Source organism: Myxocyprinus asiaticus, chromosome 13, assembly GCF_019703515.2.
Source record: "Myxocyprinus asiaticus isolate MX2 ecotype Aquarium Trade chromosome 13, UBuf_Myxa_2, whole genome shotgun sequence".
In the NCBI taxonomy this organism is placed as follows: Eukaryota; Metazoa; Chordata; class Actinopteri; order Cypriniformes; family Catostomidae; genus Myxocyprinus; species Myxocyprinus asiaticus.
In genome coordinates this window covers 27,887,653-27,914,167 of record NC_059356.1, presented here as the reverse complement: position 1 = coordinate 27,914,167, position 26,515 = coordinate 27,887,653, and the positions used below count along the sequence as shown (strand labels likewise).

The following is a 26,515-nucleotide window of genomic DNA, read 5'->3' as shown; positions in this document are numbered from 1 at the left end:
AGTGTAACACTATGGCTCTGTAGCATTGTTAAAACAGTTCTCTGTTTGTTTGAATGGCTCATTCATTCCAATGCAGCAACAATGACCCAACCAATGGCATAAGTTTGGGGCAGGACTATCTGTTTGTACAACCAATGAAAAATGGGGGGAGTTTTCTTGGAATCTGTTTGAAAACAGTGATTATTTTTGAAATTCTGTTTGTCAATGCTAGTGGCACAGAAATGCACACCTCAGCTTTAAAACATTTACATAAAGCAACAACAGCCCCCATGTACGACACAGAATAGTAAAGAAGTTCCAGCAACAATCATCTATGTTTAACCCTAAAGGTAAAACTACTAGAAATTAAACTTCAGTTAAATTCTTCCATTCTAATAATGATACCACTCATTTAAATTAAAAGAGCAAATGAAATAAATGAGGTTTTAGAGGTAAAAGACCCTTACCTACTGATTGGGTCAAGATAATGCTTGCACATTTGAGCAGCATTGAGCAATAAAATCAGATGCAAGTAAACAACATTGGCATGCATCTAATCAGACTGCTCAATAATGAAAGGCATGCTAGTGTCAGACATGAGCAAGCTGTGACAGTGAGATTGTCATGAGCTTACTCTGTTGCTCCAGGCATCCAGAGAAGTGCAACCATGTTAAACACACAGAAATGAGCAGTGACAATTTACCAGGCATTTTCTTATCCTGGACTCAGAATTACAGGTGCACTTGGCAACATATTTACCCTGCTGACCAGCTTAGAAAGTTTATAATCCTAGGCAGGTTTAAAGTAGTTAGTGCTGGTTGAGGAACCATGTTGGGGACCAGCACCTAAACACAACAAAAGCTAAATGATAACAGAGGTATTGAAAGAGACAGATAACCGATAAATAGGCAGATCGTTTTTAAAATCAATTTATAGAATATAAAAAAAATGTCTTAGTCTTTTCTTACTATGATGGGCACGGACATAGAGGCTACAAGAGTCCAAAATGACTAAAATCCCTGATGCAGTTTATTGTGCATCCGAAATCCTATTAATAACCAGAAAAAAAAAAAAAAAAAAATATTTTGTGCATAATGTGGGACTTTTCACTATTACCAAGCCCGAAACACTCAAGGGACTCTTATCTTGACGTGATGGAGACTTGGCTCCTTTACAATGTTCTATATTAAAGCATTTACAAAATTACACTTTTTATAGCCTAGGCTATATATTTCCCCAGATGAGGTTTAATGAGGAATAAGGTTTATTATATTATTCACAAGATATGCAGTTGGAGGCACAATGAAAAAGAAAAAACTATAGTAACCACCAGTATTGTTTTTGCCAATAACCGATAGTTCCATAAAGCAAGTATCGTCACCGATTAATCGGTAAAACCAATATATCAGTCCACCTCTAAATATCCATCCATTCATCTTCTATAGCCACTTGTCCTGTGTAGGGTTGCGGGTAGTGCTGGAGCCTATCCCAGCTGTCTTGGGCTGAAGGTGGCCAGTCCATCACAGGGCAACACACACAGACATACACATTCACACACTAACACCTACGGACAATTTAGGGTCTCCAATTAACTTAACCTGCATGTCTTTTGGACTGTGGGGGAAACTGGAGCACCCATGCAAACACAGGAGGACATGCAAACTCCACACAGAAAGGCCCAGTTGAGCTGAGACTCGACCCTGGACCTTCTTGCTGTGAGGCAATAGTGCTACCCACTGAGCCACCGTGCCGCCTCACCTCTAAAGATAATAACCACTGAAAGTAGAAAGATGAGAGGAAAAGATGGGTGGGATTGGGACACGAGTTGGATTAGATTCAAACCTGCATCTCCTGTGTGAGCACCACAGCTCAATGTGTCTGGAGCATGTGTACTAACACCTAAGCCACAGCTCTGACCATTGTATATCAATGTACAATTGACCTAAAATAAAAAAAAGTTATTGGGTTTGGTTGGCCCTTAATTTTGCATAATGAAAAATGCATTTATCATAACACTGTTGGAGTTTTAAAGTCCATGTTAATTACTAGTTGAGATCTAATTAATCCAATCTCTGCTATAAGCAACTGATGTGTGATTTACCATTCTAATCCTCACCTACTTATGAATGAACCAGTGACATGGTGGCCCTGGATGGAAGGTTAGGAGACATAAATATCACCCTAACGAGCCCGCAGGCTGAACGCCCAGCCCAGCGCATCCCAGGCGGACGCTGCCAGATGCAGATCCATCATCCACACGGCCAACACAGAGAAAATATCCAGTGTGACGAAGAGGAAAAACAGCAGGCTTGACAAACAATGGTGATCTGCTCTTCATTTACAGGAATCCTGATGACATCCGAAAGCTAAATGACATGGCAGCCCCTGCCAGAGCAGACAGACAGCATTTTCACACTTCCAGGAGGCCAAGCGAATACAGGGATGCTTTGACAGCAACAGGCCCATCTCCTCACACTCACTATGTGCAGAGTGATCGACTGCGGCCTGACATCTATCAAAATGTGTTCCAGAAATCTGGGGTAGGATAGGCAGCTCTTGTATCATGAATCGGCTGCAAATCACTGGGTTGGAGAGCATCAGAAAGATGGACTAGACATAGTTGTAGAAGTGAAATTGGTCAAATAATCAAACCTCATGAATATTCTGTATGGGAAAACAGTGGCACCGACAAGTATTTAGACACTGAAGACACACTAATATATAAAATTCATTGCAACCAGGTGGCATCTGCGCACAAATGATGGAAGACCTTTTTTCACACCTAACCTCACTTTTCTGAGCCATTTTTGCTATTACTTTTTACCGACTGGTCCATATACAGTTGAAGTCAGAAGTTTACATACACATAGGTTGAAGTCCTTAAAACCAATTTTTTAACCACTCCACAGATTAAATATTAGCAAACTATACAATTGTTTACAGACAGACTGTTTCACTTTTAATTGACTATATCACAATTCCAGTGGGTCAGAAGTTTACATACACTAAGTTAACTGTGCCTTTAAGCAGCTTGGAAAAATCCAGAAAATGATGTCAATCCTTTAGACAATTATCCAATTAGCTTCTAATTGGAGGTGTACCTGTGGATATATTTTAAGGCCTACATTCAAATAGGGCTGGGCGATATGTATAAATTATTTTATCGATAATCTCCTTAAAAAATATCACGATATCCGATTACATCTTCAACCCCCCGCCGAGGGTCGGTGAATTTTTTTTGCTTTATTGATTTTGCTTTAAAAATGTAATTCATTTATTGAAACATAAAAAAAAATAAAATAAAAAAAAGACATTTCTATATTCAAATTGCACTTTAAACTAAACGAAAAAAGCAATAAAATAAAGAAGTGATCAAAAAATCTTATTTAACCACCTTATTTAAAAATGTACGGTCTCCAACGACTCCATCTGCCATCACACAAGCATAAATCAACACAGATGGAAAATTACTAATAGCCTACAGATTAAGAACTAAAGACAATCATAAATGTAAAGATAATAATAATCATAATAACAAAGCCTAATAAATTCCATTGTGTTCCCAAGATAATGCTGCCAAATGTGTGTTCTTATCGAATTTGTGTTTGTATTGCGATTTGGTAATACAGTTAATGCTACCTAAAGAAAATAAAATAGAACTAAATTTTAGGTTCAAGGTGAATGTGTCTTTTTATGAAATTATTTAATCACTTTTATCTGTGTTTCTTTAATTCAAAGATATATATTACTGAACCTGCAGAGTTGCATTCACAATGCATGCCAACACGTGGAAATAAAGTGAACTAAACTCAAAGCACCTCCCGAGATGATTGGAGATAATTTGCAACATTCTCACAGATGACATTATTCTTGCAAACAATTTTCAGATGAACGAAACAGAGAGAAAAGAGTGAAAACTCTTTACATGCGCTTGTTCCACATGACAGGCTCGTGCTGCACGCCTCTGAACAAACAGCGAATCAGACACGAGCAATGACGGCTTTTCTTTTGCCTGTTCTTAAAAATATAATAAAGCGTGTTTCTTCAAGCGCATGCCTTTGTGACTAACAGCATTTCTTGTCATATGTCACTCCGAGACGTCACCCGCCTGTTGCGGGTAGATGAGCAAAATTACCCGCGCATGAAATACCTACTGCAGTATGCAATAGACTGGCATGTCTTAAGGTCAATATTAGGTCAAAAATGGCAAAAAAAGAAACAGCTTTCTCTAGAAACTCATCAGTCAATCATTGTTTTGAGGAATGAAGGCTATAAAATGCTTGAAATTGCCAAAAAACTGAAGATTTCATACAAAGGTGTACACTACAGTCTTCAAAGACAAAGGACAACTGGCTCTAACAAGGACAGAATGAGATGTGAAAGGCCCAGATGTACAACTAAACAAGAGGATAAGTACATCAGAGTCTCTAGTTTGAGAAATAGATACCTCACATGTCCTCAGCTGACAGCTTCATTGAATTCTACCCGCTCAACACCAGTTTCATGTACAACAGTAAAGAGAAGACTCAGGGGTGCAGGCCTTATGAGAAGAATTGCAAAGAAAAAGCCACTTTTGAAACTGAAAAACAAAAAGAAAAGTTAGAGTGGGAAAAGAAACACTGACACTGGACAATAGATAATTGGAAAAGAGTGTTATGGATCTTAACTCCATTGAGCTTTTGTGGGATCAACTAGACTCTAAGGTGTGTGAGAAGTGCCCATCGTTATGTTTGGAGGAAAAAGGGTGAGTCTTGCAAGCCGAAGAACACCATCCCAACTGTGAAGCATGGGGGTGGCAGCATTATGCTGTGCTTTGCTGCAGGAGGGACTGATGCACTTCACAAAATAGATGGCATCATGAGGCAGGAAAATTATGTGGATATATTGAAGCAACATCTCAAGACATCAGCCAGGAAATTAAAGCTTTGTCACAAATGGGTCTTCCAAATGGACAATGACCCCAAGCATACCTCCAAAGTTGTGGTAAAATGGCTTAATGACAACAAAGTCAAGGTATTGGAGTGGCCATCACAAAGCCCTGACCTCAATCCGATAGAAAATTTGTGGGCAGAACTGAAAAAGCATGTGTTAGCAAGGAGGCCAACAAACCTGACTCAGTTACACCAGTTTTGTCTAGAGGAATGGGTCAAATTTCCAGCAACTTATTGTGAGAAGCTTGTGGAAGGCTACCCAAAATGTCTGACACAAGTTAAACAATTTAAAGGCAATGCTACCAAATACTAACAAAGTGTATGTAAACTTCTGACCCACTGGGAATGTGATAAAAGAAATAAAAGCTGAAATAAATAATCCTGTCTACTATTATTCTGACATTTCACATTCACATTCTTGATCCTAAATGACCTAAGACAGGGAATTTTTTCTATGATTAAATGTCAGGAATTGTGAAAAACTGAGTTTAAATGTATTTGGCTAAGTTATACACTTCTGACTTCAACTGTAAATATTTTTTTTAGTGGATATATAAAGTCAGTTCCCATAATGTTTAGGCATCCTGGGAGTGTAACCACAGGTGCAGTTCATCACATAAACGTTTGTCAGTCAGAAAGCATCCAAATACTTTCATCCTAATTTTGAATATTACTGTATATGTATTGTTCAATTTGAAACCTAGAAAAATTAACCTAATCAAAGCATTTATGCACCTTAGTATGCAGCTCTGAAATAAAATATGGCATCTATGTGGTGCAGATTGACTTGAAAAATAGTGCACGAGTCATATGGACTACTTTTATGACCTTTTAGAGCTTAAAAGGCTGGTCACTATGTCCCACTATGGAAAACAAGGAGTTGGAAATTATTCAAAATTGTTGTCCTTTTGTGTTCCACATAAATAAAGAAAAATGGCAGCATGCAGATTTGAAATAACATGAAATAACATAAAATAAATGACAGAATTTAAATTTTTGTGTAAACAATCCATTTAAGCATTGAGAGGGAGGCATTATTATTTTCTTTTACTCTAGTTAAGCAACCCTAGAGTTTGTCCACACACACACACACACACACACACACACACACACACACAAACTACTGAATGATTCAACACAGCACATCTACATTTTAAGGCTAAAGGTCATCTTAACATCAAGGGAAATTAAGAAGTATAAAAGACACTCATGTCTGCATTAGCCAACTCTTGGTGCTGTTGTTGCTTTGCAGTTGCTTATGAAAAGCCAATGAGACACAGCAGTAACAACATATTAAAAATTTATAAACTGAACCAAAGAGATTCATCTTCATTTCCATAAAGAGCAAAGTTGCCTTGCTTTAAATGTTTCTTTTCTTTCTTTTTCTGCGGGGGCCTGGAGGGAGGAAGGCTGGGGTTGTTGGTAGTTAATGCCATCCACATAGTGGCATTAAACTGCATTCTATATTTAACTCAAGTGGCGCTTGGGGGGCTGGAGGCAGAATAGAAATTTGAATCTAAGGAAATGGAGCTACCAAGGATTAGGGCTATAAAAAAAATAAAGAAACACAGCAGTGCAGATTTGTTAAAAGATGTACAGTATGGAAGATCCAGCAGAACACAATGCCTGGCAGGCCTTATCAGGGTAATACTTAATTAGTCTGCTACTCGCAAGGAGAGAGAAAGAGTGGGCAACTGAAAAACTAAGTAAACAATGTAACAATTGATAATGTCTAGATGATAACCAACGTGATGTAGAAACTCTAGAGAGTGCTTTTGCTGCTATCAAGGAGTTGCACATGAAAGTTACTATCTAGTTATCAATGTGGCAATAGAAATTAGCTCATTCATTAATGTTTACATGTATCAAACAAATGGGTTGGGAACCTTTATCCTATAAGGGCCATACAAGTATTTACTAAATTATTCGCCATACAATTGCTTGCAATTCCTGATTGTAAGTTGTAATTAACATACTTATTCTGTTATACATTAATATGATTTTAAATCATTTTAAATCATTATTTTAATTTATTTATATATTTTTACAGTTAATGGAATCAAGGCCATTATTTTTGCTTTTCAAGTTATTTCTTGAATGGCCTAACAAGCCTTATACGGCCCTGAGGCCTGACATTCCCTCCCCTTATCTAGATCCTAACTGGTACTGGTAGTTAAAAGTAAGTTTTGTCTGAATGAGAAGCAGACCAGGGGGTTAGAAATATCACAAGATGCCCTAATCCTTCAAGAAGTCCCTCAGACTAAATGCACAAAGAACAACTCTGTAAACAGCCACAAAATTCTGAGCAGGATTCAGTTGTGGATGAATTAATTGTGTGCCTGGATTGTCTTTTTTTTTTTTTTATCTCTTTTATTATGTAGCTACTCCAGAGCTCATAAGTTATGTGCATATTTTGTGCACAGTCTTTGCAGTACATTATGCTGTCTTGCAAAAACACTAATGGAAGCATTGGGTAGAAGACACCAATAATATCCAATTGAGATTATGTAGAGTCTAACAGAGCTCGGTATACAAGAGCTTTAAGGCAGCTTTGCCCGGCATATAAACTTGGTCTGGGTATTGCCAGCCACCTTACAATACGATAAGTATTGCGATACATATGTAACAATTCAATATGTTGCAATACGGTACGATTTCATAATTGGATTGCAATTGAAACTGTGCCAAACATATGAGAAAGGCCCAGTGTGTCGGCGAGAGAAAAAGTGAATCATGCAGGCTCAGTTTCAATCTCCCTCACGCCTCAGAGAATCGTCTCTAACCACACTGAGAGCCGCCGGTCTCAGAGTTGCGATTATTTAGACGACCTGCTTATTAGCTGTTAAACTGTTGGAACAGGCATCTAATGTATTGATACAATGAGAAAAAGTATCGCAATATATAGATACATGATTGTATTGGCACAGCCCTAATATAATAACAAATCATTCATGTCATACTCCACTAATTTGTGAGATTTGATCAGTTGCTTTTTTTTTAAGTGTATAAAGAATCTACAGTCATGTCCAGGGATCCTCAATGTGTCTGTACACGGACAAACATGTCTAAGACTCGCATGTGTCCATGGCAAAATTTAGGATTGAAAGAAAAAAATACATGTGTATAGGATTAAGTGTATACATTTTATCTCTGATGAGATTCCAGATTCAGACATTGAACCCGCGGGGTTCTCCGTGCACCGAGCGGACAGAGCGAAAGACCTCTCAGGTAAAAGCAGAGGAGGTGGTGTATGTTTTATGATCAACAAATCCTGGTGTGATCAGAGGAACGTACATTCTATCAAGTCTTTCTGCTCTCCTGATCTGGAATTTCTCATGCTTCTGTGTCGACCATTCAGGCTACCGAGGGAATTCACAGCGGTCATTATCACTGCTGTGTACATCCCACCACAAGCTGACATAGGCCAGGCACTCAAGGAACTGTATGGGATTATAAGCAAGCAGGAAACCGCACACCCTGAGGCCACGTTCATTGTGACCAGGGACTTTAATAAAGCCAGTTTCAAATCAGTCGCACCAAAATACCACCAACACATTAGTTTTAACACACGAGGGGACCGGGCTGTTTTGATCACGCGGACTGGGATATGTTCCGGTCCACCTCTGATGACGACATCGAGCTTTACGCTGATAGCGTAACGTGATTCATCAGAAAGTGCATAGAGGACGTCGTTCCGACCAGAACAATATGGATCTACCCGAACCAGAAACATTGGATTAATAGCGATGTTCATGCAGCACTTGATGCACAACCTCTCCCTCAATGTCAGTAAGACAAAGGAGCTTGTGGTGGACTTCAGGAGAAGAGATAGAGAACACAGTCCCATCACCATCAATGGAGCACCAGTGGAGAGAGTCAGCAGCTTCAAGTTTCTGGGTGTCCACATCACTGAGGAACTCACATGGTCCATCCACACTGAAGCCGTTGTGAAGAAGGCTCATCAGCACCTCTTCTTCCTGAGACAGCTGAGGAAGTTTGGAATGAACCGCCACATCCGCACACAGTTCTACACCTGCACTGTAGAGAGCATCCTGACTGGCTGCATCTCCGCCTGGTACGGCAATAGCACCGCCCACAACCACAAAGCACTGCAAAGGGTGGTGCGAACTGCCAGACACATCATCGGAGGTGAGCTTCCCTCCCTCCAGGACATATATACCAGGCGGTGTGTGAAAAAAGCTCAGAGGATCATCAGAGACTCCAGCCACCCGGGTCATGGGCTGTTCTCACTGCTACCATCAGGCAGGCGGTATCGCAGCATCAGGACCCGCACCAGCCAACTTCATGATAGCTTCTTCCCCCAAGCAATCAGACTTTTGAACTCTTGATCTCCCACGATCAAAATACATCAGCACTGCACTTTATTACTCTTACTTTTATATCTCACACCGGACTGTCATAAATTATATTATTATTATATTATATTCTCTCTTAACCACACACTGGCAACTTACTATCAACCGACAGCCTGAATGTCAATACAGTACAATACAACCTACTGTACATTTTATATATACTATATATACTTTTTTATTGTATAATGTGTATTCTATATTGTGTGTATTGTATACTGTACAGTGTATGTTATTATTTGTATATTGTGTTATGTGTAATTATGTGTATATTAGATTTTAAATTGTGTTGTAAATCTGATGTTTATTGTAAATTGGCATATGTCCCATCACTGTCACGACTACTATGTTGCTCGGAACTGCACCAAAGAATTTCACACACTATTGCACTTGTGTATATGGTTGTGTGACAATAAAAGTGATTTGATTTAAATGATAAAATATCTAAAAGTGCTTTCTGTCTGAATAGTTATATTTAATTTTATCCATGACAGAATTTAAGGTTGCGTGATATTGCGAGAATTCTCAGAGTACAGAGATCAAGCTCCTATTCAATGATCTGGCTTGCTTATGTAATTTCCACCATAATGGCAGCGAAACTTCCTATTAATTCATCGTGGCAGAAAGAGCTTTTTGTTTTTGTAAAAGACGACAAATAAGAGTATGAGGAAAATTGACCCAAAATCTTCTACTCTTAAGAGACTTCATTAAATAACACACTTTCAGTTTACACTTCCGGTCTGGTAATATCACTCAAAACATGTAAAAAAACAAAAATGTCTGTATTAAAAATAGAATTTTAACCAAAATATTGTTCACACAGTGATGAACCATGGTCATATTGCTGCATTATTCATAGTTTCTTTGAGGGTTAATAAAAGCAGAGTCTTTTATAAACTTTGTGCAACAGTGTTAGACTCTCAATCTTTATTAGGGACACACAGGTCCACCTTCCCACTGCCTTTCTTGAAACTACCCTGAAGTACTCATATACACTATATTGCCAAAAGTATTCGCTCATCTGCCTTTAGACACATATGAACTTAAGTGACATCCCATTCTTAATCCATAGGGTTTAATATGACGTCGGCCCACCCTTTGCAGCTATGACAGCTTCAACTCTTCTGGGAAGGCTTTCCACAAGGTTTAGGAGTGTGTTTATGGGAATTTTTGACCATTCTTCCAGAAGCGCATTTGTGAGGTCAGACACTGATGTTGGACGAGAAGGCCTGGCTCGCAGTCTTTGCTCAAATTCATCCCAAAGGTGCTCTATCGGGTTGAGGTCAGGACTCTGTGCAGGCCAGTCAAGTTCTTCCACACCAAACTCGCTCATCCATGTCTTTATGGACCTTGCTTTGTGCACTGGTGCGCAGTCATGTTGGAACAGGAAGGGGCCATCCCCAAACTGTTCCCACAAAGTTGGGAGCATGGAATTGTCCAAAATCTCTTGGTATGCTGAAGCATTCAGAGTTCCTTTCACTGGAACTAAGGGGCCAAGCCCAGCTCCTGAAAAACAACCCCACACCATAATCCCCCCTCCACCAAACTTCACAGTTGGCACAATGCAGTCAGACAAGTACCGTTCTCCTGGCAACCGCCAAACCCAGACTCGTCCATCAGATTGCCAGATGGAGAAGCGTGATTCGTCACTCCAGAGAACGCGTCTCCACTGCTCTAGAGTCCAGTGGCGGCGTGCTTTACACCACTGCATCCGACGCTTTGCATTGCACTTGGTGATGTATGGCTTGGATGCAGCTGCTCGGCCATGGAAACCCATTCCATGAAGCTCTCTACGCACTGTTCTTGAGCTAATCTGAAGGCCACATGAACTTTGGAGGTCTGTAGCAATTGACTCTGCAGAAAGTTGGCGACCTCTGCGCACTATGCGCCTCAGCATCCGCTGACCCCGCTCTGTCATTTTACGTGGCCTACCACTTCGTGGCTGAGTTGCTGTCATTCCCAATCACTTCCACTTTTTTATAATACCACTGACAGTTGACTGTGGAATATTTAGTAGCGAGGAAATTTCACGACTGGACTTGTTGCACAGGTGGCATCCTATCACAGTACCACGCTGGAATTCACTGAGCTCCTGAGAGCGGCCCATTCTTTCACAAATGTTTGTAGAAGCAGTCTGCATGCCTAGGTGCTTCATTTTATACACCTGTGGCCATGGAAGTGATTGGAACACCTGAATTCAATTATTTGGATGGGTGAGCGAATACTTTTGGCAATATAGTGTATCATGCTAACTAAGAAGACCAAAGTGGAGGTAGAAGTCTGCAAGTTCTGCATAACTGCAGCGAGTCCAAATCGAATCACAGTACCTTCCAGCTTCCGGAATTCTGTGCCTGCCAATTGACACAATTTATACTAATTGTCATTACAGCACAACAAGTGACAAAGAGCAACCTGGGGATTCTTTCTAGCGCCTGTTCAAGTAAGAAGGAACCGAGTTAGGAGAGCTCTACAATCACAGACTCCTCCATCTCCACCCATATTCCATATCTCACTACATATGGAATGAAAACTCAACACTTTCAGAGAAGACAAATAAATGCTCCACACACCATCAATCTCTCAGACCTCATTTGGACCTCATGCATATACACAGCTCACAGCAAAACCAAAAGAAACTTATTTAGGCTTTGCAGTGATAGAGTCTCCATGACTAATAGGCTAAACCGAGGCAATCCCATGCAAACTTATGCATCATCCTTCATAAGCAAAATAAGAACATTGCCACAACACCCCCATTTCCTTCACATGGGTCAACAAAATTTTGCTAAAAAAAAAGCTTGTAGAGTCTTTCTGTGAGTCAGCAGGGGGTGTGTAATAATTAGCCCCTGTGAGCATCAGAGAGTTGTTTGTCATATAGCACTATACAGAGAGGCACATTAGTAGCTCCGGGCCCAGGAGGGAGCTGCCGCTGACTGCCTGCCAAAGCCTCCCTGCCAATGGCGCTTGGCAGCAGCCACTGCAGCAGTAGCTGACTCAAGATGCGCTACCTCCCACTGAGTCAAAACATTATGTACTGTCATTTCAAGTGTGCACAGTGGATAGGAATGTCTTCTCAGATCACTAAACAACACAATGTTGGTGTTATCTAAAAAATTGTGATATTCCTCTAAATAAACTTTGTTTTCTGCAAGTTTGATTTTGAAAGCTAAAATTCGAGGCATTAATGTTTGCAGTTCAAGCACTGAAAGAGAAATTGCCCTTGTCTAATTTACAGTATAACGGTTAGCTCTGGGTGACACTGACATACACAGAATGGGGGCTACAGGGGTGCAAGCCCCTGCCCCTTTCATTCTCAAATCTAACGGTGCCCTTCACAAATATAAAGGTGCCCTTTTAAGCGGAGGTGTCTTTAAGAGCGTGGAGTTGCGTTTAAGAGCGCGGAGATTTAAGCGGAGGTGTCTTTACTACAGCACAACCCCAACATAAATGAACATTAATAAAGATTAATAAATGCTGTAAAAATATTGTTCATAGTTAGTTCATGATACCTAATGCATTAAATAATGTTAACAAACAGAACCTTATTATAAGATGTTGCCATTAAAATATATTGTTATATTGGTGCATTTGAATGAAAATCATTAAATGTCATTGTTCCCTGTGATCATTTAGTGAAAAAGAGTGTGGAAACAATGTCTGTTTGGTTGAAATGATCAAAGTCAAATTATGTTTATTATCATACATGTCATTTTTAACATTGGATAATTCTTTGGATCTAAAAAGCACCTTTTTAAGCCATTCAGAGCAAGAAAATACAGTAAATATTGATATAGGCCTATGTAGAATATTATCAAAAGGGAATTATCAAGCTATAATTTGTTTGGTTATATAGCCCGGCCCTTATAATGGTTTTATTACAGCAGCTTTGAGGACGCCATGCTGATGATGAAACCGTCTATTATGCTGTGCTTTTATGTTCCGTTCAGTAATCATCAAGTATTAGCTTGCACAAACATATGTACACAAACACACATAGTTCACTTAAGGACGTCCATAACCCTAGGCACTATGGGCAGCATGGCATCTCAGTTTTGCACTGAAACATTCCAGTGGTTTTTGCACCTCAAGTGCAGAACAGTCCCAACAACAGATACCAGACATAAGCTGAATAAACCAATAAGATCTGACACATCGAAGCAATGGGCCTTTAGATACAGCAGGAATCATGTGCATAGATTGTGATTAAACTAAATACACGTTAGTTACATCAGTCAGATCTGCAGATTTGACCTTCATTGCAACCAACAAAATACCACAACCTCGAGAGATCGAGAGAGAGAGAGAGAGAGAGAGAGAGAGAGAGAGAGAGAGAGAGATTAAATAAAAAAGCCACTTTAATAGCATATTGATTACAAGCATATTTAATATGCAGTACATTTATATATCTACAAACAGACAAGCCATTCTCTTTGCTCAAATAGGACATTTCAAAGATATAAATGGCTAACTTACAATGCTATAATGCCAAGACGCTCTAATGATTGTAAATGATCCCATAGTGGTTGTTAGAAAAATTAAAAATTAAAGCCAGGCTTCAACATTTCACTTAACAGTATTTAATCAAGGGTCTCCTAAGGCCACAATCTTAATATGGTCAGTGGTTGATTTGTAAAGTATACACAACAAAAGCAGTCACCAGAAATGTAAGGTTACATTTTCATTGCTTAATTACACTGTAGCGAACATATCTGTAAAATACCATATTTATGACCATCTACTAAAACCTCTTCTTTCTCCAAGAATACTTCAATCATAAAACTGAAGTGTGTAATGTAATCTGAGAATTTTAAAATACTTTTTTCTATCCTATCTTAATATGCCCATGTATGTGTGTATGTATATATATATATATATATATATATATATATATATATATATATAGAATTAAACCGTTTTCCTTTATCAGGGTAAGAAAAAAAAATTGTGTGCTTATTTTTTACCCATTACCCAGATTTTATATTGCATGTAAACACCTTTATTGGCATTCTTACCAGCTTTCTTAAGCCCAAAGTATACTTAGATTTTGACATGACATCGTCTGCGTACAGTCGAACACGAGCCTGTCAAAGTATACACCATTTGACTGCATGTGCATACACAATGCATTAAATATGTTAACAAACAGAACCTTATTCTAAGGTGTTGCCATTAAAATATATTGTTATATTGGTGCATTTGAATGAAAATCATTAAATGTCATTGTTCCCTGTGATCATTTTGTGAAAAGAGTGTGGAAAAATGCATTGATTACTTATTTAACTAGATTTTTACATTGAACATTGAAATCTACTGGTCAACAATGTCTGTTTGGTTGAAATGATCAAAGCATGTTTATTATCATAGGCTGTCATTTTTATTTCATATTTATATTTAATTCTTTGGATTAAAAAAAAGCACCTTTTTAACCATTAAGAGCAAAAACACTGTAAATATTGATATAGGCCTATACACACAGAAAATTTGTATCTATTTATCTAAAAGAATTATCTAATCAGCCTATCGTGTGGCAGCAGTGCAGTGCATAAAATCATGCAGATACAGGTCAGGAGCTTCAGTTAATGTTCACATCAACCATCAGAATGGGGAAAAATGTGATCTCAGTGATTTGGACCATGGCATGATTGTTGGTGCCAGATGGGCTGGTTTGAGTATTTCTGTAACTGCTGATCTCCTAGGATTTACACGCACAACAGTCTCTAGAATTTACTCTGAATGGTGCCAAAAACTAAAAACATCCAGTGAGTGGCCATGAGAGAGGTCAACAGAGAATGGCCAGACTGGTTCGAACAACCACAGACAAAGTCTGTGGTAACTCAGATAACCGCTCTGTACAATTGTGATGAGAAGAATAGCGTCTCAGAATGCTATTCTGAGATGCTGGTTGGCGCTGTTTTGGCGACATGAGGGGGACCTACACAATATTAGGCAGGTGGTTTTAAAGTTGTGACTGATCGGTGTATATGTAATTAAACAGTTTTCCTTTATCAGACTAAGAAAAAAAAAAAGATGTGCACATGTTTTTTTGCCCATTACCTACATTTTATATCGCATGTAAACACCTTTATTGGCATTCTTACTGACTTTCTTAAGCCCAAAGTATAATTAGATTTTGACGTGAACGCTCAGCATCTGTGTACAGTCGAATACGAGTCTGTCAAGGTCTACACCATTTGACGGTGCGCGCATACACAGGTAGTTGGCGCATGAACGCTACGACTGCTATGAGACACCAGACAATTTATCTTCAGGAGTTTAGACCCATTAAGATGTCTTTATATTCCTTCAGACTCGAGTTATACAAATGCAGGTATCGCTTGACCTCCTCACACACGTGCTCTTGACATGCATATCTCCTGATGTTGTTTTTACCTTCATCTCCTGTTATTTACCGGCGATTACATCTTCTTCTAGAGATTCTTTGTGACAGCAATGGCACAAATGTGAGTACTGCCACCTCGTGGACACATTAATTTATGCAAATAATTCCAGGCGCATGCGCATTGTGTGCGTTCAAAGACGCGCAGTTAGAAAAATCGGGCTGCACGCATTCAGTGCTTGAGCACTCTGGTGATGGCGAGATTTGTGCCACGCATCCTGTACTGACCGAAGTATACTTTGGGCTTTATCCAATGTGCACAAGCATTGCGCATATTATTATTACTATGTTTAGACATCAAAAGCATAAAAGAGTCAGATGATTTCAAATCTCATCTAAAGGTGGTTTTCTTAGTTGTTATTGGTGTGAATGTAAACACACTCATTGTTCTGTTTGTTTGAGCATCCTGACCAGGTCAACACAGCAACACTGGCTCAGCCAATAGCATGAGTTTGGGGCATAACTATTATTTTTTTCCAAGCAATGGAAGACGGGGGGAATGATCAGGAAACTTGTTTGAAAACAGTCATTCCTGCAATTCCATTTGGTGACGCTACTGCCACAGAAATGACACACTTCACCTTTAAGGTTTAACTGTGCTGCAACTGTCCTGCATGATAAGCCCTTGGTAAAGTTATATAGTGTTTAGTTCTTTAGCATGCTTTTTAAAAGCATACTAAACATAATCATCATGGTTGCACTGTTCTTACATTCCGAAAATTATTTACAAGAGTAGCAATCTGCAGATGCATACATCACACAATACATACAGAAAATAAGGGATACTCACTTGCAGGAGATGGAGTGCTGTATCCACTGACAGGAAGTCCAGGAAGGGCTGGAGGGGAGAGCCCCCCTAACATATGGGGGAAGAAGTAATGGTAGTGGTGCATGGAGAAGCCCCCAAGAGGGCTGCCCAACCCTCCAGGGCTTAGACAGTGGTTGCCGTTACCAGACATGGCACGCTCAGAAACAATACTGAGTCCCAGACCTCTGTGCAGGCTATCCGTGGTGCCGGAAGTCTATTTTCCCATCGTGAGCTACTTTGGTAATCCAACTAGGAGAGATTTGTATGTGATTGTCTGTGTGGGTGCTTGCTATTGTGTGTGTGTCTGTGAGAAAAGAGGAAAAGGTTAATAATTGGCAATGTTGGGTGTGTTTGAGTGGTTATGACGCCATTTGATCAGAGTGAGCGCTCACAGGTGTACGAGTCTTTGTTTTGGTGATATGTAACTCCCTGGATGCAATCCCAAAGTTCTCTTGCAATAACAGAATGAGAGGCAGTAAATTCCAGCACTGTTTGTATGTATTTCTTCTAGTAAATGGCGGAAATTGCAGTTGAATGGCTCTGTTAAGGCTCACAGAGAACTGAAGGGCCTGTTATGCAGAAGTCACAAACTGAATCTTCACAAAAGGTAGAAGCTGACTCAAATCCATCAGGTTTTGGAGAACCGGTTAGGACAAACTGATACAACAGGAAATGAGAAGTGGTGCTCCAAAGGTCACAAAATGTTTTCGGGTCAAACCTGTCAGAGTGCGTCAGTCCAACACAGTGATGAACTCTTTGACCTAGGAGAGACAAAAAAAAAAAAAAAAAAAAAGGGTGGAGAGAAAGAGGGAGATTTTTTATAGTTGTCAGGTACAAATGAACAAATTTGTTTGCATGCATGTATTTCAAGTATATTATAAGTGGTAACAGACTGATATATTGGCCAGGCTGATTAATTAGTTGATATTTGGCCATTTTGAGATCATCATTTCGGTCAATATGTGTGTCTGCTTGGCTTTTTAATACAAATATAAGCCCTCCCTTCAGTCAAATCTAAAATCTACCAACATCCTTTGTCAAATGGATAATGCACAATATCTGTTATCAATATTTTTTGAGTAAACATTATGGAATATATAGGAACAAACTGGCCACATCTTATTTAAAACATAAGTTACTCAATATTGACTTTGTTTATAGAAGTGTAGCATAAAAGCAATATTACACCCACTCAACACAGCTAAGAGCATGATTGCAAGTGTGATATTGCTTTTATACAACAGTTCAATAAACAAAAAGTTACTATCAAGTAACTTACATTTAATGCACAATACGACAAGTTCTACTGTCTCCTTTTGCTCGGCTAAAGAAAACAGGTCAAAATGAAGCCAATGCAGGATCAACTGCAAAGACTGGCAGCCATGAACACAGACAGGCGTAGTGATACAAACAGTAAAGCATCCCAGTGCTGTTATACCAAATATCAGCACTCCTTTCTAAATATCAAAATTGGCATTGACTAGGTGTCACAAAATATCAATATATATATTTTATTGATCAGCACGCTACCATATTTTCTCAATATGTTTTTGAGGCATCGATTCATTAACATTAGCTGACTAGAAGTGTGCTTTCCAATTCACTGTCAGTTGGCCTTCCGTTTAATGTAGTCTGGCGTAATAGCTTTGGGAGACCACAAGGGGGTGATGCCAGTTGTGGGTAGGACAAGGCACAAGTATCACTCACAAGACGTGTCGATGCAGGTGGAGGTCCAAAGATGTGAATCTAGTCACCAAACACACTAAAGTTAAAAAGGTTTTGGTATTTCTTCAAAAATTAACAAAAAAGTGACGTTGATGAGTTTTCAGGTTAGTGTATGAAACTGGTGTAACTGTGCAAACCGGCCAAATTAGAAATGGCGACGCTTACTATGCAAGTTCCCTATCTGTCACTCACCTGACGTTGTGTCGATGTAGTGACACTAGGGGTCACTCTTGGGAGCCCCAAACACCTCTGCTTTATGAAAAAAGGCCAATGGGAATTGGTGAGTGGAATTTGCATGCCACTCCCCCGGACATACGGTTATAAAAGAAGCTGGTATGCAACCACTCATTCAGATTTTCTCTTCGGAGCCGAGCGGTTGCATTCAATGCACTGAATTCAATTCAAACTCAGTTCTCTTTACCGTTCACCTAAAACTGCTGGAATTACAGCGCATTTCAGCGGCTTCTCCCCCTCTGCACCCGTGGAGTGCAGAGAACACCCCTGGGCGCTTCGGCAGAGCAAAACAGTATATTCTAAAAGAGTATATTTTCTTTCTAAAAGAGCGGCACACACGGAAACATCTTTTTAAAGATGACTTTCCGTTTGTGTGTTATTCCTGGTTGCGGTTGTTATCTCTCCGCTTCTGACGGCCACGATCGCTGTCTTACATGTCTGGGCACTGCCCACGTGGAGACATCATTCGTGGATGGGTCTTGTCCTCATTGTGAGAACATGGCCATGGCAACGTTGCGGTCTCGGCTTGCATTTGTAAGAAAGCAAGCCACCCCAGTGGCTCCCCTCCTCAGTCCTTCTACCTACGGGTATGAGGCCGTGCCGGTTAGCACTGGGGGCAATTTGGGGGCCTCAATGGGAGCACCTCCGCCGGCTAAACCCCCACGGACCTCCCATTCCCCAGCATGCTCGCTTGCCCTGGTCGGGCTCTCGGATGAGACCGCCGGCTCATCTCACGCCGAGTTCTACCTCTTATTTGGAGCCTGGGAAGACGATGAGTTATTGAACGCAGCATCGGAGAGTGGGCTCATCCACTCTGACGTGGATGCCTCGGCTGGACTCCCTCCTTCGGGTGTGGTCGCCCAGTCTCAGGCCAACGCGGAGATGACGGACATGCTTTCCCGGGCAGCCGCGAGCATCGGGCTAGAGTGGAAACCTCCACTCTCCCCTGAACCCTCGCGGCTCGATGATTGGTTCCTGGGTCCGGAGTACCGCTCGTGGCCACGCCCCGCCCCGGTCCCTTTCTTTCCGGAAGTGCACGAGGAGCTGACAAGATTGAGAGAGGCACCTTTTACTGCCTGATCCCGATTTTTCAGCTCCTCCGCTCTCACTACCCTCGAAGGTGGGGCAGCCAAGGGGTATTGCGCTCGTGGTGCACTTGTGCCCGGACCATCTGACTCGGCTACGTGATTCAGTTCACCAGGCGCCCGCCCAGGTTCAGCGGCGTCCGCTTCACCTCGGTGAAGGGCGAGAGCGCCGCGACCACGACCATTCTGTGCAAGGGTGCGATAGAGCCTGTCCCTCCAGCCGAGATGAAGAAAAGGTTTTACAGCCCTTACTTCATCGTACCGAAGAAAGGCGGGTGGGTTGCGGCCAATCTTGGACCTGCGAGTTCTGAAGCGGGCCTTGCACAGACTCCCGTTCAAGATGCTGATGCAAAAACGCATTTTAGCGAACGTCTGGCATCAAGATTGGTTCGTGGCGGTAGACCTGAAGGACACATACTTCCACGTCTCGGTTTTACCTCGACACAGACCCTTCCTACGGTTTGCTTTCGAGAGCCAGGCATACCAGTACAAGGTCCTCCCCTTCGGCCTGTCCTTGTCCCATCGCATCTTCATGAAGGTCGCAGAGGCAGCCCTTGCCCTGCTAAGGGAAGTGGGCATCTGCATACTCAACTACCTCGACGACTGGCTGATTCTAGCTCTACTGTGTGCACACAGGGACCTGGTGCTCAGGCACCTCAGCCGTTTAGGGCTTTGGGTCAACTGGGAAAAGAGCAAGCTGTTCCCGGTTCAGAGCATCTCTTTTCTCGGCTTGGAGTTGGACTCAGTCTCGATGACGGCGCGCCTCACGAACGAGCGCGCACAGTTGGTGCTGAACTGTTGGTGTTGAAGGCGTTCAGACAGAAGACAGCGGTTCCACTGAAACTTTTTCAGAGGCTCCTGGGGCATATGGCATCCTCTGCGGTTGCCACACCGCTCGGGTTGATGCATATGAGACTCGAGTCCCGAGATGGCATGGCGCCACGGGACACATCGCGTGGTTGTCATGCCGATCTCTCACCGCCTCTTCAGCCCTTGGAACGACCTAGCATTTCTATGGGCAGAGGTTCCTCTAGAGCAGGTCTCCAGGCACGTCGTGGTTACGACAGACATCTCCAAGATGGGCTGGGGTGCCGTATGCAATGGGCACACAGCCGCCGGCTCCTGGACTGGCCCGCGGCTGCGTTGGCACATCAACTGCCTCGAGTTGTTGGCAGTACTGCTCGACCTGCAGAGGTTCTGGCCATTGATCCAGGGCAAGCACGTGTTGGTCCGGACAGACAACACAGTGACGGTAGCATACATCAACCGTCAAGGCGGTCTACGCTCCCGTTGCATGTCACAACTCGCCCGCCGTCTCCTCCTCTGGAGTCAGCAGCGCCTCCAGTCACTACGAGCTACTCACATCCCGGGCGACCTCAACACCGGAGCGGGCGTGCTGTCACAACAGGTTATGCTCAGTGGAGAGTGAAGACTCTACCCCCAGGTGGTCCAGCTGATTTGGAGCCGATTCGGTTGAGCACAGGTAGACCTGTTTGCTTCCCGGGAATCCTCCCACTGCCCGCTTTGGTACGCCCTGACCGAGGCACCCCTCGGTATAGATGCGCTGGCACACAGCTGGCCCCCTGGACTACGCAAATACATGTTTCCCCCAGTGAGCCTACTTGCACAGACCCTGTGCAAGTTCAGGGAGGATGCGGAGCAGGTCGTCCTAGTAGCACCCTACTGGCCCACCCAGACGTGGTTCTCGGACCTCATGCTCCTCGCAACAGCCCCCCCCCGGCAAATTCCCCTGAGGTAGGACCCTCTTTCTCAGGGACGGGGCACCATCTGGCACCTGTGACCAGACCTCTGGAATCTCCACGTCTGGCCCTTAAATGGGATGCAGAAGACCTAAGTGGCCTACCACCCGTGTGGTAGACACGATCACTCAGGCTAGGGCTCCCTCTACGAGACGCCTGTATGCTTTGAAGTGGCGTCTGTTTGTTAAGTGGTGTTCTTCCCGAAGCGAAGACCCCCAGAGATGCACAGTCGGATCAGTGCTTTCCTTCCTGCAGGAGAGGCTGGAGGGGCGGCTGTCCCCCTCCACCTTGAAGGTGAATGTAGCCACTATAGCAGCACACACAGTGGATGGTAAGTCCTTAGGGAAGCATGACCTGATCATCAGGTTCCTGAGAGGTGCTAGGAGGTTGAATACCTCCAGACCATGTCTCATCCCCTCATGGGACCTCTCTGTAGTCCTTCTGGGTCTTCGGGGAGCCCCCTTCGAGCCCCTGGAGTCAGCTGAGCTTAAGGCACTCTCTTTGAAGACTGCCCTCCTGACTGCGCTCACTTCCATCAAGAGGGTAGGGGACCTGCATGCATTCTCTGTCAGCGAAACGTGCCTGGAGTTCGGTCTGGGCTACACTCACGTGATCCTGAGACCCCGACTGGGTTATGTGCCCAAGGTTCCCACAACCCCATTTAGGGATCAGGTGGTGAACCTGCAAGCGCTGCCCCAGGAGGAGGCAGACCCAGCTTTGGCGTTGCTGTGTCCGGTGCGTGCTTTACACATCTATTTGAATCATACGTAGAGCTTTAGAAGCTCCGAACAGCTCTTTGTCTGCTTTGGTGGACAGCGGAAAGGAAGCACTGTCTCCAAACTGAAGATCGCCCACTGGGTCATTGACGCCATTGTGATGGCATATCACGCTCAGGACATGCCACCCCCCGTGGTGCTACGAGCCCACTCTACTAGGAGTGTAGCGGCCTCCTGGGCCCTGACCAGTGGCGCCTCTTTGGCAGATATCTGCAGAGCAGTGGGCTGGGCGACACCCAACACCTTTGCAAGGTTCTATAATCTCCGGGTTGAGCCGGTTTCGTCCCGTGTGTTGTCAGGTCCAAACAGGTAAGTTCCGGGACAGCTGGCCGGGTGTACCGCTTGCGTATAGCACCTTTCCCCTCCCATGAGGTGAAGACATGCGCCTTTGACTCCCAGTCATGTTCACAAGTTGTGATCCCTGGATGACTTTCCTCCTTAGCCCCGTGGCAGATGAGTTTGCGGAGAAACTCGCTGCCGGCCCAGTACATGTGCTAACTAAGCCCTGTACTGGGGTAGGTGCTCCACATGGGCTGGTTCCCCATAGGTGACCCCATGTGATATATGTTCCGCTCAATTGTTTCCCTATCGGTAAACTGCATCTTCCTTGGGCAGAGGCCCCTCTGCCCCGGTCACCATGCTTGTAGAAGCTCCTCCCCCCTCGGGTAGGACTTACCACGCGACTTCTCCACATGATATACTTCCGACAAGACTCGGTAAGACCACGTGACGTATTTCCACTCGAAATACCCCCCCTTCTCTGGGCGGGGTGTTGTCTCCACGGTGTCTTCCCCTTGGGAGTGACAACCCCCCCCCCCGATGGCCCCCAGTCGGTTAACAAATTCCACTCTTTTTGGGGAGAAAAAAGTGGAAAAGAGGCCACGGCTGGGCTAGCCTGTCCCTATTTGTTGGGAAGTCGACTTGTTCCCGAAGGACCATTTGACACTCATAAGAGCGTTTGGGGAGGTTACGTGACGGCCTGGTGCACTGGCTACGAGGCAAATGGCGGTCTGCCCATCTCGCACCATCAGTCCACGTAACACAGTTCAGCTAGTTGTGGCGTTTTGTATAGGGACCCCTAGTGTCACTACATCGACACAACGTCGAGTGAGTGACAGATAGGGAACGTCCTGGTTACTTTTGTAACCTCCTCCCTCTTGCCACAACGCTGAACTACCCGCTGAAATGACCGGGACCTTGTCTCGGCTCCACAGCACAAAACCTGAATGAGTGGTTGCATACCAGCTCCTTTTATATCCGTATGTCCGGGGGAATGGCATGCAAATTCCACTCGCCAATTCCCATTGGCCTTTTTTCAAAAAGCAGAGGTGTTCGGGGCTCCCAAGAGTGACCCCTAGTGTCACTACATCGACACAACGTCTCGTTCCCTCCATCAGGGAACTGAGGTTACAAAAGTAACCAGGACGTTTTCTGTATGTAGCCTTGAATAGGATTCATTCAAGCTGACAAACCACAAAAAGACATACTTGTAACTGACAGTACAGTACATTGTTTAGGCTATATGAAAGATACTGTACACATACAAAATTGTATCTTGTGACAACGTGCCATGCCGTTCGCCAGACGCGTCCGGTGTGCGACCCCCTTTAAGTTACCCTCCTGCTCACACTTTACCAAAGTTGTGTTGGAAATATTTTTGAAGAGACAAATAAATATTGTGTAATGAGTAGCCATATTTATATCTGGAAAAAATTATGATATAGGTTGATAATCATCGGAAAATGTTCTGATTATCGATGTGTAAAAAAAGACATAGATCCCAGGCCTAGCATTGACTATTGAAATTTTAGTTGACCATTATTTTAAATTATTTAGCTACTAAGAATGCTGGACTATGGTCTAAATTAAATCAGGAATGTTTACTGCATTCTCATGGTTTTACTGACAGACACCAATACATCTGGTCCATCTCACAATACATCTAGAATTTGACAGCATACCTCTGAGTTAAAGTTAAGAGTAAACAAACTGTCAAGTTAAAGGAAGATAAAGGGGAAGCCTATAATTTTAACACTCAGTGGTTGTTCTGGAGCCCTGAACCCAGCTTGACAGCGTGGGAAAATGCTGCCAAGGTCTTCCCCAGTGTGCTTGTTAACTGTAGAGTTCCCTCAGGAGCAGAGAGCAGGATCTTCACACAGACTGCCTGTCAGAAACCCTCATTAACACTATCTATCTGGGCATAACCTGGAAATGTGAGAGCACGAGCTATGAGAGGAGGAGTAATATACTGTTTGAAGGACCAGTGATGAGAAAAGGACAGTCAATCTGTAATCAGTCGGTCTGTCTGCAAGCCTATCGTGCCTCTTCACCATTCCACCACCTGAATAACCCCTGCTATAAAGACCAGCATGTACTAGTTTTTGAAAGTCTCATCCTTAGTTGGAAGAAAACAGCATTCCATGTGGATGAGAAATGTATAAAAATTAATGAGTTATCAATCGAAAACCAAATAATGTGGACGAGGCCCTCCATGGTCCTTACACAGAAATATAGATGTTTCTGCAATACCAGCAATTCTGGTCTTTTAAAAAGAATCCTTTCCTTCACCGGCCCATTAATATAGTTTTATCTCTATCCTCTATATTTCTGCTCTCTATCGCTCTCTGTATTCTCTTACACAACAGATTCTCCAGCACAAATAAATCAAATTCAAATTTCCTTCCATATGGAATATGGATTATGAACTTCCCTGAAGGCATGCAGAGAAATACAGGGGTACGGCTCTAGAAAGCGCTCCAAGCAGGAATGTATGTGAGAGAGAAAGAGGGAAAAAAGTAGAAAAAGAAGCAGTCAGTAAGAGGGAGAGATCAAAGCGGAAAAAAGAGCAAGTGAAGACACCTTATTGTGCTGCACACAGCTCTCAAATCTCACTCATACATTATTAAACGCCATACTAAGTAGGTTAAACCCCACAGGTCCCCTTTACATAGCAATGAACTCACTAATTCAAACTAATTCAATGCCAGAGTGTGTGTGAGAATGTGTGATAAAGAGAGATTAGAGGACCTAGTGTGTGTCTGTGTGTGTGTGTGTGTGTGTGGAGAGAGAGAGAGAGAGAGAGAGAGAGAGAAAGAAAGACAGAGAGAGGAATAAAGAAAGAAAGTAACAAAAAGAGACACAGCCATAGAGAGAAGAGTAACTGTACATTTGAGTCAAATGTTTTGGTAAACCAACAATATATTCATTGAAATCATACTGTTGTACATGAAATTAGAAATTGATGGTGAACAATTCCTCTCTCTAACTATATGGGCTGTACTAGTGGTTCTCATGGGGTTTTGCCTCAAGTCTAAGAGTTTACATTATACATCAAATGGTGACCCAATATAGTACAAAATTGCTTAGTGTACAAAATAAAATGTTTTAATGTATTTAAAATTAAACAGTGCAGTATAATTAACATAAGAATAATTAAAGAATACATTTCAATAGAAATATATAAATGGCAATGTATTATTGTTTGAACTGCACTAACCCAAAAAATTCCTAAATAGGAAAACTGACCTTTTTTTTTTTAATTCACAGTTGAAATGTGATACAATGTAGTTTGATTGATTGCACGGGTTTTGACGTCAACAACAAAATATATGGAAATTACTTTCTCCTCCCCTTTAAAAGTTCATTAGCCTATATATTTTCTGTCCTAACTATACACAGTTACATTATTATTTGCATTATATTATTTGCATTCAGCACTGTTTTTTTCCTTCTGTCTGCAACCCTATCAGAACAGACCTGTGATCCATTTTTTGGGTCACGAACCACTGCACTACATATTCCTACAGGAATATATACAATAAAACATAGGCATAGCACAAATACTAGTAATATTTCTCATACAGACATGCATATAAATGCTCATATACATAATAACACACAGAGAAACAAAATACTTGTCATCTGAGGTGACAGACATAATCGTAGCTGCTTACGTTTGCTAAAAGTGGATGAAGGACACACAAACAATGAAAGCAGGTGTGGATGAAAGCACACGAGTTCATGTGCAAATCAAACACACTATGCTTGCAGAAGGTGCACAGATCAGCAAAAACACTCACTTGCACACACTCACACTGTTTCACATCATAACATTAGAACATTTCTCAGTCACACACACAAACATTATGGCTGATGGCAGTAGTGTTTGGTGTAAAAAGGAGACCGGCACACTGCTTCATGTTTTCCCATGCAATTTAATAGATTTAAATAGCAACATTTCGACTGCTAAGGTCTTTGTCAGGCAGTAAGAACATCAAGTGTTGAAGAATTATATATGAACAATAATACTCGGGAGTGTTTGGCAAACCTGTTTGAAAACCACATGTTATCCATTTTACAGAGACAATCGGTTTAGCCACATCTAATTCCTGTATTCTGCATTGATCTCAAAATTTGCCGTGTTACTAAAATATGTTGGAAGGCATAT

General features: G+C 42.2%; 1 protein-coding gene across 2 annotated transcripts in view; it reads right to left on the bottom strand.

Annotated features, from left to right (window-relative positions):
- rarab (retinoic acid receptor, alpha b) overlaps positions 1–26,515 on the bottom strand; it is a 225,960-nt gene that overhangs the window by 99,472 nt on the left and 99,973 nt on the right. Inside the window, exon 3 of one of the 2 annotated variants that reach the window (XM_051713256.1) lies at positions 16,471–17,249. The exons of the other annotated variant lie outside the window; for it this stretch is intronic. Coding sequence (XP_051569216.1) covers positions 16,471–16,639 — 169 coding nt within the window. The 5' untranslated portion in view covers positions 16,640–17,249. The remainder of the gene's footprint in view (positions 1–16,470; positions 17,250–26,515) is intronic. 2 annotated transcript variants of the gene reach the window in all.